This window comes from Chelonia mydas, chromosome 2 (genome assembly GCF_015237465.2).
Source record: "Chelonia mydas isolate rCheMyd1 chromosome 2, rCheMyd1.pri.v2, whole genome shotgun sequence".
In the NCBI taxonomy this organism is placed as follows: Eukaryota; Metazoa; Chordata; order Testudines; family Cheloniidae; genus Chelonia; species Chelonia mydas.
The window spans coordinates 38,742,104-38,757,387 of NC_057850.1; the positions used below are offsets into that span (position 1 = coordinate 38,742,104).

The window sequence follows — 15,284 nt, forward strand, 5'->3', positions numbered from 1 at the left end:
AGTGGGGGGGGAGTTTCACGCAACAGGGATGAGGATTTTGGGGATGAGGAAGATGATGATGAGGCGGAGGATGAAACCGTTCTCCCCAACAGCCAGGAACTGTTTATCACCCTGGAGCCAATACCCACCCAAGGCGGGCTCCCGGACCTTGAAGACAGAGAAAGCACCTCTGGTGACTGTATCTTTCTAAATATAATACATGGTTTAAAAGCAAGCGTGTTTAATGATTAATTTGCCCTGAAGACTTGGGATGCATTCGCGGCCAGTACAGCTACTTTAAAAGTCTGTTAACGTGTCTGGGGATGGAGCGGAAATCCTCCAGGGATATCTTAATGAAGCTCTCCTGGATGTACACCCAAAGCCTTTGCAAAAGGTTTCTGGGGAGGGCAGCCTTATTCCGTCCTCCATGGTAGGACACTTAACCACACCAGGCCAGTAGCACGTAGTCTGGAATCACTGCATAACAAAGCATGGCAGCGTATGGTCCCAGTGTTTGCGGGCATTCAAGCAACATCCGTTCTTTATCTCTCTGTGTTATCCTCAGGAGAGTGATATTATTCATGGTCACCTGGTTGAAATAGGGGAATTTTATTAACGGGACATTCAGAGGTGGCCGTTCCTGATGGGCTATTTGCCTGTGGCTGAAAAGAAATCATCCCCGCTTTTAGACATGCGGTGGGGGGGCGTTCACGCTGAGCTGTTTGCGTTTGGCTGGCAGGGATCTTCCCTGATACTAGTTATGCGATGGGAGGAGGGGTGAAGCGATCATCCCAGAGAACTGGGTGCAGGGGTGTGGTTTAGTTGGGTTTGTGCTGCACGTTAACCCGAAAACCGCAGCCCCTCCTTTTAAATGGCCAACCCAATGGGTGCTTGGTACGGGAAAGGAGGGCACTGCTGTTTGAAACCATTCATCGTGAAAGAGTCTACCCATTGTTCTCTAAAATGTGTCTTTTAAAATACTACTCTCCCTTTTTTTCCTCCCGCAGCTGCAAATGTTTCAGCGCTCCCCCTATCATCTCCGTCCCAGAGGCTAGAGCAGATAAGAAGGCAAAAAAAACTGCACTCATGATGAAATGTTCTCTGAGCTCATGCAGTTCTCCCGCACTGAAAGAGCTCAGCAGAATGCATGGAGGCAGACAACTGCAGAGTCCAGGAAAGCAGAAAATGAACGTGGGGAGAGCTGGTTAGAGCAAGATGATAGGTGGCGGCAGCATGATGAGAGGAGGCAGGAGGCAATGCTGAGGCTACTGGAGGATCAAACTGATATGTTCCGGCATATGGTTGAGCTGCAGGAAAGGCAGCATGAGCACAGACCGCCGCTGCAGCCGCTGTGTAACTGCCCGCCCTCCTCCCCAAGTTCCATCTCCTCCTCACCCAGATGCCCAAGAATACAGTGGGGAGGGGCCTCCTGGCACCCAACCACTCCACCCCAGAGGACTGCCCAAGCAACAGAAGGCTGGCATTCAATAAGTTTTGAAGTGCAGTGTGGCCTTGTCCTTCCCTCCTCCCCTCCTGGGCTACCTTGGCAGTTATCACCCTATTTGTGTGACGAATTAATAAAGAATGCATGAATTTGAAACAACGACTTTATTGCCTCTGCAAGCAGTGATTGAAGGGGGAGAGGGCGGTTGGCTTACAGGGAAGTAGAGTGAACCAAGGGGGCGGGATTTCATCAAGGAGAAACAAACTGAACTCTCACACCGTAGCCTGGCCAGTCATTAAACTGGTTTTCAAAGCTTCTCTGATGCGCAGCGCTTCCTGCTGTGCTCTTCTAACCGCCCCGGTGTCTGGCTGCATGTAATCAGCAGCCAGAAGATTTGCCTCAACCTCCCACCTTGCCATAAATGTCTCCCCCTTACTCTCACAGAGATTGTGGAGCACACAGCAAGCAGCAATAACAATGGGAATATTGGTTTCGCTGAGGTCTAACCGAGTCAGTAAACTGCGCCAGCATGCTTTTAAACATCCAAATGCATATTCTACCACCATTCTGCACTTGCTCAGCCTATAGTTGAACAGCTCCTTACGACTGTCCAGGGCCCCTGTGTATGGCTTCATAAGCCATGGCATTAAGGGGTAGGCTCGGTACCCAAGGATAACTATAGGCATTTCAACATCCCCAACGGTTATTTTCTGGTCTGAAAAGTAAGACCCTTCCTGCAGCTGTTCAAACAGACCAGAGTTCCTGAAGATGTGAGCATCATGTACCTTTCCTGGCCATCCCATGTTGACATTGGTGAAACGTCCCTTGTGATCCACCAGTTCTTGCAGAACCATTTTAAAGTACCCCTTGCAGTTTATGTACTGGCTGCTGCCAAGGTGGTCCGGTCCCAAGATAGGGATATGCATTCCGTCTATCGCCCCACCACAGTTAGGGAACCCCATTGAAGCAAAGCCATCCACTATGACCTGCACATTTCCCAGAGTCACTATCTTTGATAGTAGCAGCAGCTCAGTGATTGCATTGGCTACTTGGATCACAGCAGCCCCCACAGTAAATTTTCCCACTCCAAATCGATTCCCGACTGACCAGTAGCTGTCTGGCCTTGCAAGCTTCCAGAGGGCTATCGCCACTCACTTGTGAACTGTGAGGGCTGCTCTCATCTTAGTATTCTTGCGCTTCAGGGCAGGGGAAAGCAAGTCACAAAGTTCCATGGAAGTGCCCTTACGCATGTGAAAGTTTCGCAGTCACTGGCAATCATCCCAGACCTGCAACACTATGCAGTCCCACCACTCTGTGCTTGTTTCCTGGGCCCAGAATTGGCGTTCCACAGCATAAGCCTGCCCCATTGCCACCAGGATGTCCAAATTGCCGGGGCCCGTACTTTGAGAGAAGTCCGTGTCCATGTCCTCATCAATCTCGTCACCACGCTGCCGTCGCTTCCTCGCCTGGTTTTGCAGGTTCTGGTTCTGAACGTACTGCAGGATAATGCGCGAGGTGTTTACAATGCTCATAACTGCTGCGGTGATCTGAGTGGGTTCCATGCTTGCCGTGGTATGGCGTCTGCAGGAAAGCAGAGTTGCAGCGGAAGCAGTGGATGACGATGTTTAGCAGGCCTACTTCACCGTCTTCTGCCAGCAACACCAGGACACAACAGCGGTGGTGTCAGTGAGTTGAGCTGAGCGGGCTGCACGCTTGCCATGGTATGGCGTCTGTAGGAGAGCAGGAAAGCAGAGTTGCAGCGGAAGCGGTGGCTGATGACCTGCGAGGTGGATTCAGGAGAGCAGAGTTGCAGCAGAAGCGGGAGCCCATGACAGCCAACATGGAGAAATTCGCTATCGAGACAAGAGCAGCAGAGCAGAGTTGCAGCGGAAGCGGTGGTTCGATGATGACAGTTAGCAGTCCTACTGCACCGTCTGCTGAAAGCAGCATTGCATCCGCACGGAAAAAAGGCACAAAACGATTATCTGCCATTGCTTTCACGGAGGGAGGGACGACTGACGACATGTACCCAAAACCACCCGCGACAATGTTTTTGCCCCATCAGGCATTGGGAGCTTAACCCAGAATTCCAATGTGCGGCGGAGACTGTGGGAACTGTGGGATAGCTACCCACAGTGCAACACTCCAAAAGTAGATGCTAGCCATGGTACTGTGGACGCACTCCACCAACTTAATGTGCTTAGTGGAGACACACACGATCGACTGTATAAAATAACTTCCTAAAAAATCGACTTCTATAAATTCAACCTAATTTCGTAGTGTAGACATACCCTTTAAGATGGGTGAACTTGAGTGCCTGCTATCAAATGAGGATATTGACACAACAAGCAACACAGAAACTTGGTGGAATGATGGCAATCAATGGGACATGGTAATGCCAGGGTATAAAATGTATAGGAATGACAGAGTAGGTTTTGCAGGTGGAGGAGTAGCACTATATGTGAAAGAAAGAGTCAAATATAGTAAAATCTTAAATGAATCCAGCTGTATCATAGATTCTCTAGGGACAGAAATTTCATGCTTGAATACTAAGAGTATAGCATTCAGAATACACTACCGAACACCTGACCAGGATGGTGATGGTGATTTTGAAATGCTAAGGGAGATTAGAGAGGCTTTCAAAATAAAAAACCCAATAATAATGGGGGATTTCAACTATCCCCACATTGACTAAGTACGTCTCCTCAGGAAGGGATGCAGAGATAAAGTTTGTCAACACCATTAATGATTGCTTTTTGGATCAGCTAGTCCTGGAACCCACAAGAGGGGAGACAATTCTTCTTTTAGTTCTAAGTAGAGCACAGGATCTGGTCCAAGAGGTGAATATAGCTGAACAGCTCAGTAACAGCAACCATAATATAAATAAATTTAACATCCTTGTGGGGGGGAGCGGAAATACAAAAGAAGCCTCCCACCGGAGCATTTAATTTCAGAAAGCCGAACTACACAAACATTAGGAAGCTAGTTAAATGGAATAAAAACAACAGTCACAAAAGTAAAATGCCTGCAAGCTGCATGGAAACTTTTTAAAAGCTCCATAATAGAGGCTCAAATTAAATGTATACCCCAAATTAAAAGAAATAGTAAGAGGACTGAAAAATGGTTAAACAATGGAGTAAAATTGGTGGAAAGAGGGGTAAATAGCAAGGTGGGAAAGTATGCAGGCGATACAAAATTACTCAAGATAGTTAATTCCAAAGCAGACTGCTAAGTGTTATAAAGGAATAGCACAAAACTGGGTGACTGGGCAACAAAACGATACATGAAAATTCAGTGATGATAAATACAAAGTATTGCATATTGGAAAACATAATCCCAACTATACATACAAAATGATGGGATCTAAATTAGCAGTTACCACTGAAGAAAAATATCTTGGCGTCATTGTGGATAGTTCTCTGAAAACATCCTCTCAATGGGGAGCAGCAGTCAAAAACGCTAAGAGTATGTTAGGAACCTTTAGAAAGGGATAAATAATAAGACATTAAATATCATAATGCCACTATGTAAATCCATGGTACACCCGCACCTTGAACGTGTGTCGAGTTCTAGTCTCAAAATTATATATTAGAAATGGAAAAGTTAGAAGGAAGAGTAGCAAAAACAATTAAATGTGTGGAACAGCTTCCATGTGAGGAGGGGTAAACAAGACTGGGACTGTTCAGCTTAGAAAACAGATGACTAAGTGGGGAAATGATAGAGGTCTATAAAATCATGAATGGCACGGAGAAAGTGAATAAGGAAGTGTGATTTACCCCTTCACATAACACAAGAACAAGGGTCACCCAATGAAATTGATATGCAGCAGGTTTAAAACATACAAAAGGAAGTACTTCTTTACACCATGCACAGTCAACTTGTGGAATTCATTGCCAGGGAATGTTGTGAAGGCCAAAAGTATAACTGGGTTCAAAAAGGAATTAGATAAGTTCATGGAGGATACTAGCTACTAGCCAAGATGGTCGGGGATACAACCCCATGCTCTGGATAAGCCTAAACCTCTAACTGCTGGGAATGGACAACAAGGGATGGATCACCTGATAATTGCCCTGTTCTGTTCATTCCTTTTGAAGCATCAAAAATGGCAGAAGTCAGGACACTGGGCTAGATGGACCACTGGTTTGACCCAGTATGGCCATTCTTATGACATACTTTTATTTTATTAAGCACTAATAGTTGAAAATTCCTTCAAGAATCCTCTTCACTGGACTACCCACTGTGTCTCTTTTATCTGTCTTGTCTCATTGATAGCTAGCTTTTTGAAGAAGAAATTGTCTGAAAGCAGTGTCTTGTACAGTACCACGCACATTGACGGCGCCTGAATTATAATCATCCATAACAAGAGGTGACAACTTCATCAGAACTATAGTTAAGATGATACAACCGACAACAAAAACATTATTAAACACAGTGCAGTGCATTGAAAATTTGCATAGAAAATCTCTCCTATTTGGAGTGACTTCAGGCCACTGTAGAGTAACTTGTATCTAACTCAATTAAAATGCAGTTTTCAGTAGTACATGTAACATACCTACCTTTTAAAGAATACATTTATGGTGAAAATCTGCATTCTTTTAAACAATTCCCTTTCAGTTTTCCCCTTTAATAAAGGATATCAAAGCTTGTTTGAAAACATTCCATGCTGAATGAGAGACTGTGTGAGAATTTGATCAATTTGATCATTAGACCATTTCAACAAATTTATTCAAGACAGTTGAACAGTGCTTCAGCATTTAACAATAGTACATCTGCAACTGATTTCATTCCATCAGCCAAAAGATGCATTTATGCTGTAGCTATTACATTTTGAGAAGAGTTTAAATTACAAAACTTGAGAGAGCTTCAAAGCAAATCTACTCTAAGTACCCTGATCTTGATGGCCCAATTTAAAAAAAAATTAAGATGTTTAATAAAAGAGAACCTCCTCAACAAAATGCAGAACAATTGTACTTAATTCAAGTTATTTTTAATTTCCTTTCATAAATCAATTAAATATACCAACCTGGGGGTTGGAGCATTTTATTTCAAGTGACTCAAGGTCGACATGGAGGCAAACAACAAACGAGTGTCTGGATTCTGGCCCTGAGGCAAGTAGTTTTTGTGAAGTGACAGCTAGAGTAGAAGTACAGCCCATGGGTTCCACTAAATTAAGTGTCATTTGTTGTCCAAGAAGAGTATACACACTGAAATGATGCAGACTGATTGTCCAAGGGAAGGCATCACCTGGTGATTAAAGAGAAAAAATAGTTTTATAACTGCATGCCTCTAAATGTTAAGTGATGATTTTTCTCAACATTATTCAAATAGTAAGTAATAAATGAAATTCAGAATGGGCCTGATCCAAAACACACTGAAATTAATAGAAGTCTTCAATGGGCACTTGGACCAGGTCCCAAATCCTAATAAAATACTCTTTGATACGGCGCCTGGAGATAAAAAAAGAAAATCTGATTTGTTTTTCATTTCACACTGCAAATAAATCCGGCAGAACAATGTTAAAGGACAATACCTTGTTGATTTACTTGATTTTTCAGCACCGTGTTTTTAAAAATCCATCTGAATATATTAAAACTAAGTGAGCATATGTCTGCTGTAAATGTCTTGTATTGCCTTGTATCAAAGAGGTTTCCTTAATTAAGAGACCAGTCACCTTACTCGCTTTGAAAAATATCCAGCTCTGTGAGCAGGACCAGTGACTTCAGTTTATCAGTAGCAAAATTAGACTTTAGTCAGTCACACACACACACACACACACTCTACAGTCTATGAAGTTTTTCATACAGCTACTACTGTGAATAGGAGTCATGATGGAGGATTATCATTTTGCAAATTTAAGATTGTGAGTTGGAGGACTGAGATCTGGAAAAAGGGACCTTGGACCCTAAAGGACACTGACCAAATCCCAAAGAACATTCACCAGTGGTGAGGAAAACTCAGGCAGGGGATGGTGTACAAGTGTTTCTTATTTTGCATTAGGGTGGCCACTCATGTATTCCCAGAATACTGGACATTCCGGTACTTTCAGGAATGGTATGCACCTGCTCTTGCCAGCATAACCCCTCCCCTGCCAGGGTGAACTTGGATGCACGATGTGTGCAATTTCCTACCACATCCAGGTGCCATTTTGAAAAGTTCACCACGTGGCTCCACTGGCATCACGTTGCATGCGAGGTCATGCTGGTGGGAGCAGAGCAGTATGCTCTTCAAAATGGCATCCCCTATTCAATGCTGGACAAAACCAAAACAATCAGTTTTGTCTGAGTACCGGATGGGGGTGAAACCCTAGAAAAGCAGGACTGCTGGATTTAATACCGGACCAGTGGCCTATTTTGCATGGATTAAACTATAAACCAGAGGACCCAGGAGGGTGGAGTTCTGAGGATGGTGTGTGGAATTGGAGTTCGGCATTGGTCTTGGGGACTAGGAAAGCTGGACCATGGGATCCTAGATAGATAGTCCATGCCTAGAGTGAGCCTAGAGGCCGAACAAAGAGACAGTACCTGGAGCTCAGGAGAACATACATCCAGGGCTGGAATCTAAGCAAAGCAGTCTGGTGAGTGTCCAATAAGTGAAAGCGCAACCAGCTCTGTGACATCCTTATATTTTTAATAGGACTTATTCAGTTTGCAGGAGACACATGAGGAGAAGTTCTCTTTCCTACAACAAATTAACAGGGCTGGGCTGGTGATGAGACTTTATTTGTCACAGCTTTGAGCAGGTGACTTTGTGGTAAGAAGAGACACAAGTTGGTCTCATGTCCCAAAGTGAGGCTTGGGAGAGTGGGCATATGATATCAGGAAATGGCAATTAAATACATGGGACTGGGCCTTTCCAGTGCATGGAGTTATAAAGCACCTTAACCGGTATGTCCAACTCACTAATTAATGGAGAGTTACATTGGGGATTTCCTGCTTGGGAATAGTCTGCAGTCCTGAGGTTCCTGTGGGGCTTCAAACAATACAGCTAAGCAATACCAGAAATTAAGTGTTGAGTTAACTGATGGTTAACTACTTAAACTATACTTAAAAAAAAGATGAAGTTAGAATAAAGCTGAAGCCAGAAGTCTTCACCATGCTACTTTGGTAAGAGTTTGATTGGTGCTTCCAGAGGTGACACCAGCAATAACTCATTTATGGTCACTAGGATAGCCATAAAGCACTGCATGAGAACATACAAGAACTGAAAACTTAGAACTTATTCTAAAGTTATTTACAAACTGAAGAAAGGTTCCAAATTATGTACAAAATAAAATTCAGCTAGACTTGCTTTAAAATATTTTGTAAAGACTTCTGTTTACATATGTAAAATTCTCCAAAAAATTTAATTCATCCAAGAAATACAAAATATTAATTGTTTAGGATGGAAAACTGTTCAAAAACTTGAAGTAGATTCTAATGGCTTATTTATTAAAATATATGATTTTTCCTTTCTCAGTGATCACCATAGTAATTGAATACTGGATATTTTTCAGTGACTAGTTAGAGATCACCCAAAAATAATATTTAATGTTCCTTATTCCACCATGCATACCATATCTACTTTAAACTGCCCAAGTGTTAGAGAAATTTTTGTTCTGTAGTTGTTTATAATGCTTTAATTTTGCCTTAATTATTTTGTTTTACTTTGGTGGCCAATATTCATTGTTGGGTGAATGGATGAAGGTTCAGAAACAATTTAAAGTGTCTACACTTCAAAAGAAATGTAATTCAAAATACATTTGTTTAAAATCCCACTTACTAGTACGTATGAAGGGAAGCCAGGCACCACTGTTTACAACAGTAGGAGCAGAAGAAATCTCTGAAGCCTTCCAACTGACCCTTCATATGAGTCATAGCCCTTCAGTGGGGCCAGTATTTCACCCTAGATCTTTTTTGAGCCAGAATATGAGATGAACATTGCAGATCCTCAATATGGCAAGAATGTTGCTAAAAATTCCTTTTACTCACAAACTTGAGATCTGGATAAAGCCTTATTTTTTCTTCTTTCAGATGATTTATAACTCAGTTACTTGAACTATTAGTGGATTTGAAAATTAATGCAAAAGATGGTAACAGTTATACTCAACTGGTTTAACAACTTCTTGTGTTTATAAATGCCACTTTTAGGATAGAAAGTCTTCTTCCTTACATTCATCTCATCAAATGGGGTCTGCTCTGAGTCCTCTCCCTCGAAATTCTTCTGTTCAATGCCATATCCTCTATTATACCACATGCTAATATGTCTTCCTTTAGGGCATCCCACCACTACTTCTTGGGTTAGCCTCTCTGTGTTTTTCCTTCAATCCTGATCTGTTGGCTTCTCTTACCCATGTAGTTGTCAGGACTGCACTTTACATGAACAAATATCTGAGCCTATACTCCCTTACTCTTTTACGTATGGGTTTTATTTTGAGCATGTCTCTAATATACACATTCCTCATGTAATCGGTCTTGCTTACACCACTAATCCATCTCAACATTCTCGTTTCTGTGGAAGAGAATGTTTTTTCTTTGTTGCCCAACACCCAGCGCCACCCATTAAAACTAGATGGACACCGCTTTATAGACTTTTCTTTTTATTCTTACTGGTACTTTCCGCTTACCTCTCTCCATCAGAGCCAGGTATTTATTATCCTACCTCTAATTTTTCCTCCACTTCGTCAGATTTTGGAACCCAGATATTGAAACTTTGTATTTTTGGTATTGTTTGCTCACCTAGTTTCAAAGATAATTCTTCAGTGTGCACATTACTGAAATTACATACCCCTCCATTTATCAAGATCCTCTTCTAAGACTCTCTTTTTCCTCACTGCATAGAATGATATTATCTGCAAATAGCATGCACCAAGATGCTTCCTTTTGTATGTTCCTCTTGAGGGTATCCAGGATGAGTATAAACAAGAAATGGCTTAGTGCTGATTCCTGAGGCACTCCCACCTTTACTGATAGTACGTCTGTTTCACAACCATAAGTTCTGACTGTTGACTTTGCACCTACATACATGGCTTGAACAAGCCACACAAAAAGTTCTGGTAACATTTTCTCCCTCATACTCCACCAGATGAATTCTCTTGGAACTCAGCCAAAGTCCTTTTTGAGATCCATGAATGCCATGTGAATATTTTTCCTTTTCTCTATGTATTTTTCCACTAGCTTCATAAATGCAAAAATTGTCAACCTTCCTGGCATGAAGTCATACTGATTTGTGCTAATATTTACCTCACTTAGTCTTTTATCAATGACTCTCTCAGACAGTTTCATCATATGATTAATCAGCTTAATACTTCTCTAATTTGTGCAGTTGCCATTGCCACTTATTCCCTTGCATATCAGCACCAAGATACTTTCCCTCCACTTATTTGGTGTCCTTTCCCATCTCATGATTAAACTGAACAGAGATGTTGGCAAATGGATGACTTCTATTCCAAGCTTTTTCAATGTCTCAATAGGGATCTATCTGGGCCTAAAGCCTTATTATTTTTCATCTCTTTTATAGCATTGGCCACTTCATCAGGTATGATAGGCTCCACTACACCAAAGTTCATCATTTTGGAAGTTGCACTGCTCTCTTGGATACCTTTTCCATCGATCCTTTATGCGATATCATGAGTCAACACCATACCAGTTTCATTGTTGGTGAACCTTACTTCCTCTATAGATCTGGTAATTCTGACCAATGATTTTGCTAGCCTTTACATTCTTTTCCCCCTTTCTTTGTTCTAAGTCTCGTGTAAAGTTGCTTGAAGACTTCTGCTTTTGCAACTATTGCTGGACCTTTTCTTCACATCCTTGTATTCCTTCAGGTTTCATTTGCTCCTAACTCCTTTTAAACTTTATCTTTTATCATTTGTACTTCTTCACTCCACCACCATGTTTGTTTTGAATAAAGGCTTTCCAGTGTTGAAAAGTAGCATTTATATTTATTATTATTCATATAAAGCTACTGTAGAGAGATAGAATCCTTGAGAAACAACAATCCAGGAAAGCACTTTATAAAAACTTAGGCTTTTCCCTTGTGAAGGAGTAAAAGATATTAAACATCAAACAAGTCATTTACAATTAGAGACTCTGAATAGTTGTTCCATGGAACACTATATTTAATTCCAGTCACTTCAAATATTAAATAAACATACTGTATTCTCTTCCAAGTTTAAACCATAGGGAACTAAGTGTTGTAAGGCCATACAGCCAGGCATTTCTGCTTTTATTCAGATTTTCAGGTTTTGATGCAGTTTCACTTGCGACTGTTCTGAGAATATTAAATTGCTGTGTTTGGAATGGTGAAGAGTTTGGCCACAGGTTGGTCCAACTTATCAATCATGTGCACAGATTATAATTAGTTTTATGTAAGAACTGTTTACTGCAGCTGGGATGACAAGACTTTATGATGGAAAAGACAGAGGTAGAGATAGCAATATAAAGAGACTCAGTAAGTTATGTTGTACAGTGCAAATACAGAAGATACATTTTGAAGGTTCTTTAATTTGAGCAATCAATGTCCCTCAGACAGACTGACCCAAAATCAAATGAGATTGTGAGCATAGGAGGGCAAGGGGAGGTATAAGTCTCAGTCCGTCCCACAACGTGAGGGGTCATGGTAGTCGGTATAGTTGGATCTGGTATATCACAGGCTTAACGGTGAGTGGGTCCTTACGGGATGATGGGTGCAGTCAAAAATGAGTCCTGCCCGAAGCCCTCAGTCCGTGCTGGCAAATGCCAGTTCTTCAGCTTACTAGCTGGTACCAGAGTTGGTACTGTTGGATCCTTGCTTCTGTGTGCTTTACCCTCATAGTCGGAATGCTAACGTGTGCCTAAGTCTTTAGGACCCGAGTGTGAGGACTCTCACAATTTGGAAGGATATGGAGAAGGATCTTGTCTCTTGGGAGGAGATCTGGAAGGGGATCTGTTCCTGTGTCTGTGAGAGTGTCCCTTACTCTCATGAGATCACTGAGACAACAGGACTTGGTAATATTATCCAAGTTACATTAATTCTGAATTATAGTGCCATGCTTAATATGCTCTTTTGAATGTGACTACTCCTACAGATTACAGTTATCTCAGAGGAATCCTCTTGTCAGAGCTCTGGAAACAAAAAGATTTGAGTGTGGGAGTTGTTTCTGTTGTATGTTGACATTTGGAGGTCAATTAGCCTTCCTGACAAAGTTGCAATATTCCTAGATGACAGGATGATTGTGCTATTTTTTCTTTTAAAGAAGTAAAAAAACATGTGAATAAGCAGATAGGAGTCAGAGTAACTACATAGTCTTGTAAGAAATTGGACTTTGCTTAGATCTTCTTTACGAAAGAATGAACAGTTCCAAAATAGCTTTCAGGAAGAGTAAGGTTACATGCATATGATTTCACAGAGAAGGTAACATGTTTTAAGAATGACATGTCATCACTGGAGTCCTGTTCAAATATAGATAGTCATTTAGAGTCTCCCTAATAAAAGACTATAAAAATTACTTACCTCTGCATGGAGAAAACAAAGAAGGTGACTTAAAAGTTTTGAAAATATTTTTTTATTAGTCTGTTTAAGGGGGGAGTTTTGGCATGGGAGAAAGCAACAGCTCCACTAGAGAATCAAAAATATCAAGATTGTGAGAACTTCTGTTTGGCATTATTCCCAGAGCACAAAGCCACACACAAATACATCCCTTACAGTAGGATTTATCCCAACCAAGGGGATTCATCTCTCCTTCTCGGACTGCTCCTTCCTTTCCGAGTCTGAGAAAATTTAAGTATGGTCTAATTTCATAAAAGGTTTAAAGGGCACTACCAACTTAAAAAAATCACATTTCTGTTTAAACATATTTACTTTTTGTTGTTAATGTAACAAATAAGATTATTTTACCTGAAATAAATTAGGGGAAACATTTATTTCTCTATTCTTGTTTACTTTGTGCATTTGACAATACTTACAGTACCATTACAGAGCGTTTCATTGTTTAAAAAATTCACTGAAATCTGTTTCCGCTGTTGTGCATGTGGAGGAGGAGAGACTCAGGTTGTTACAGAACAAAAGAGGAGGGAAAAATCAATAAAAAATATAGGAAAATGTAGTTGTAAAACCACAAAATGTGGCAGACACTGAGGAGCAAATGTAGTGCTTGAAAATACTTCTTACTCTATTTTCCATAATCTGTGCTTTATAATTTTTTGGTAAATTTCGTTAGTAAGCTTTGTGTGCAAAAAAGGAGACAAATATTATGTACAAAATTCTCCTATGAAAACCTTTTAACGAATTCTCCATTTTCTCTGATCACTTTAATGCAAATGCTCAAAAAAAGCAAAACCTCTCTAAAAAAATTAATAGTTTCAAGATTATAGTAATGAATTAAATGCACATGGAAACTTCCAGAAAGTTTAAATTTTTGCTATAGTTGTACAGCTCATGGATCATGGTTAAAGAAGGCAAATTTGTCTGTGGCACTTAGCTCACATATTTTGGATATGAAATCTTTTAGTAAGAAGACTGATTTATATCAAAATGTTGGCAATATAAAACAATGATCATACAACAGAATTATACATTGAAATAACAACAGGAAAACTTTCCAAATTTCTCATACTGTACCTTCTTCAAGAATGGATCTTAGCATAACAAAGGGGATTTCTTGCAGCGGTTCCATGTACTTGTGTCCAGCACTCATAATCTTTATCTGGGGCAAGCAAAGAACAAGTGTACCAGGCATACCAGCCTGTCCATGGTACCAACTTCGGACAGTTCCAGGAATGTCACCAGACACAATTGTACTTGGGGAAGGCAGGCTGTCATTTGGAACAAACATGCAACAGGATTGCACTTCAAGCTGGAAAAACAAAAACAAATCCAAGACAGGATTCTCAGAAATAGATCTCAGCATTCTCCCAACATATTTATTCATTTATAATACAGAATCAAACACTATATCACAGAATCACAGATATCACAGGTGATTAAAAACCTGTCTAAATTCTTAAACAGAATTAAAAGAAAGGACAACAGAAAATGGCAGATGCTTACAATATATTTCATAAATTACATATATAGAAATAACACCTGAAAAGGTGCCATTTTGGTCTATAAATTTGATCAAAAGGGTGCAGTCACATAAGCTGAACATATATCTGCCTGTCCACATCTGTTTTCAGGAAACATAATGGAGTTAAAAAATGTGCCGGCAGAAAAGGTGACAAAATCCTCCTCCTTTTGCAGTTCATTAGCTTTTGTTATCACTAGCTAAGGCTCTAGAGCGGACTAGCATTTTATATGCTGTTACTTTCTAAAAAAGATTTATTTTAGTGAGGATTCTTCCCTTACTTTGTAGTTAACAGTGACTAAAGTGCATAAAAAGGTCAAGCTCAATCAGTCAATCTAACATAAATAAAAGCCTCAGCCAAATATCGACATGTTCATTAGTACCAAGCTATATATCGTAATGAAAAACATTAACAAAGTTTAGAAACTAACAGGTTTGTCTCCTTTTGTCACCTTTCAGATTAGAACAAGTACATGTGATTTCATATGAAACTTCGGTTTCCACGAGTGCACGGTTACTTAGACTGCTATGAAACAGTTTTGATAATTCTGCCATATCCTTAGAGACTTCTAGCAAGGCTAAGTAAGCCCAAACCAAGGACTGAACTCATCATGACTTCTTAATTCAGAGATAATGTATGCTCAAGACTGTTAGTCTTACTTGGCTCTTGCAAGTAATATTCTGCACCTGGATATCAAATAACCATAACAGCCTGCACACTTGAATGCTTTGTTAAGCAAATACAAACTAAGATTCAATCAGTTTCTTCACAATATTTTGGATGCAAGATGTTATTTGAAGACATGATAAAGTATTTTTGTTTGCTGCTTTGTAACTCAT

General features: G+C 40.6%; 1 protein-coding gene across 17 annotated transcripts in view; it reads right to left on the minus strand.

Moving 5' to 3' along the window:
- VPS13B (vacuolar protein sorting 13 homolog B) overlaps window positions 1–15,284 on the minus strand; it is a 914,031-nt gene that overhangs the window by 376,632 nt on the left and 522,115 nt on the right. For 16 of the 17 annotated variants that reach the window (XM_037892217.2, XM_037892214.2, XM_027818377.3 and 13 more), the window contains exons 23-24: window positions 14,000–14,234; window positions 6,447–6,667 (exon numbers count right to left, since the gene is read on the minus strand). In XM_037892217.2, the coding sequence (XP_037748145.1) occupies window positions 6,447–6,667; window positions 14,000–14,234 (456 nt within the window). Of the gene's footprint in view, window positions 1–6,121; window positions 6,668–13,999; window positions 14,235–15,284 lie in introns of those variants that run through there. The other variant, XM_043539297.1, reaches the window with a different exon arrangement.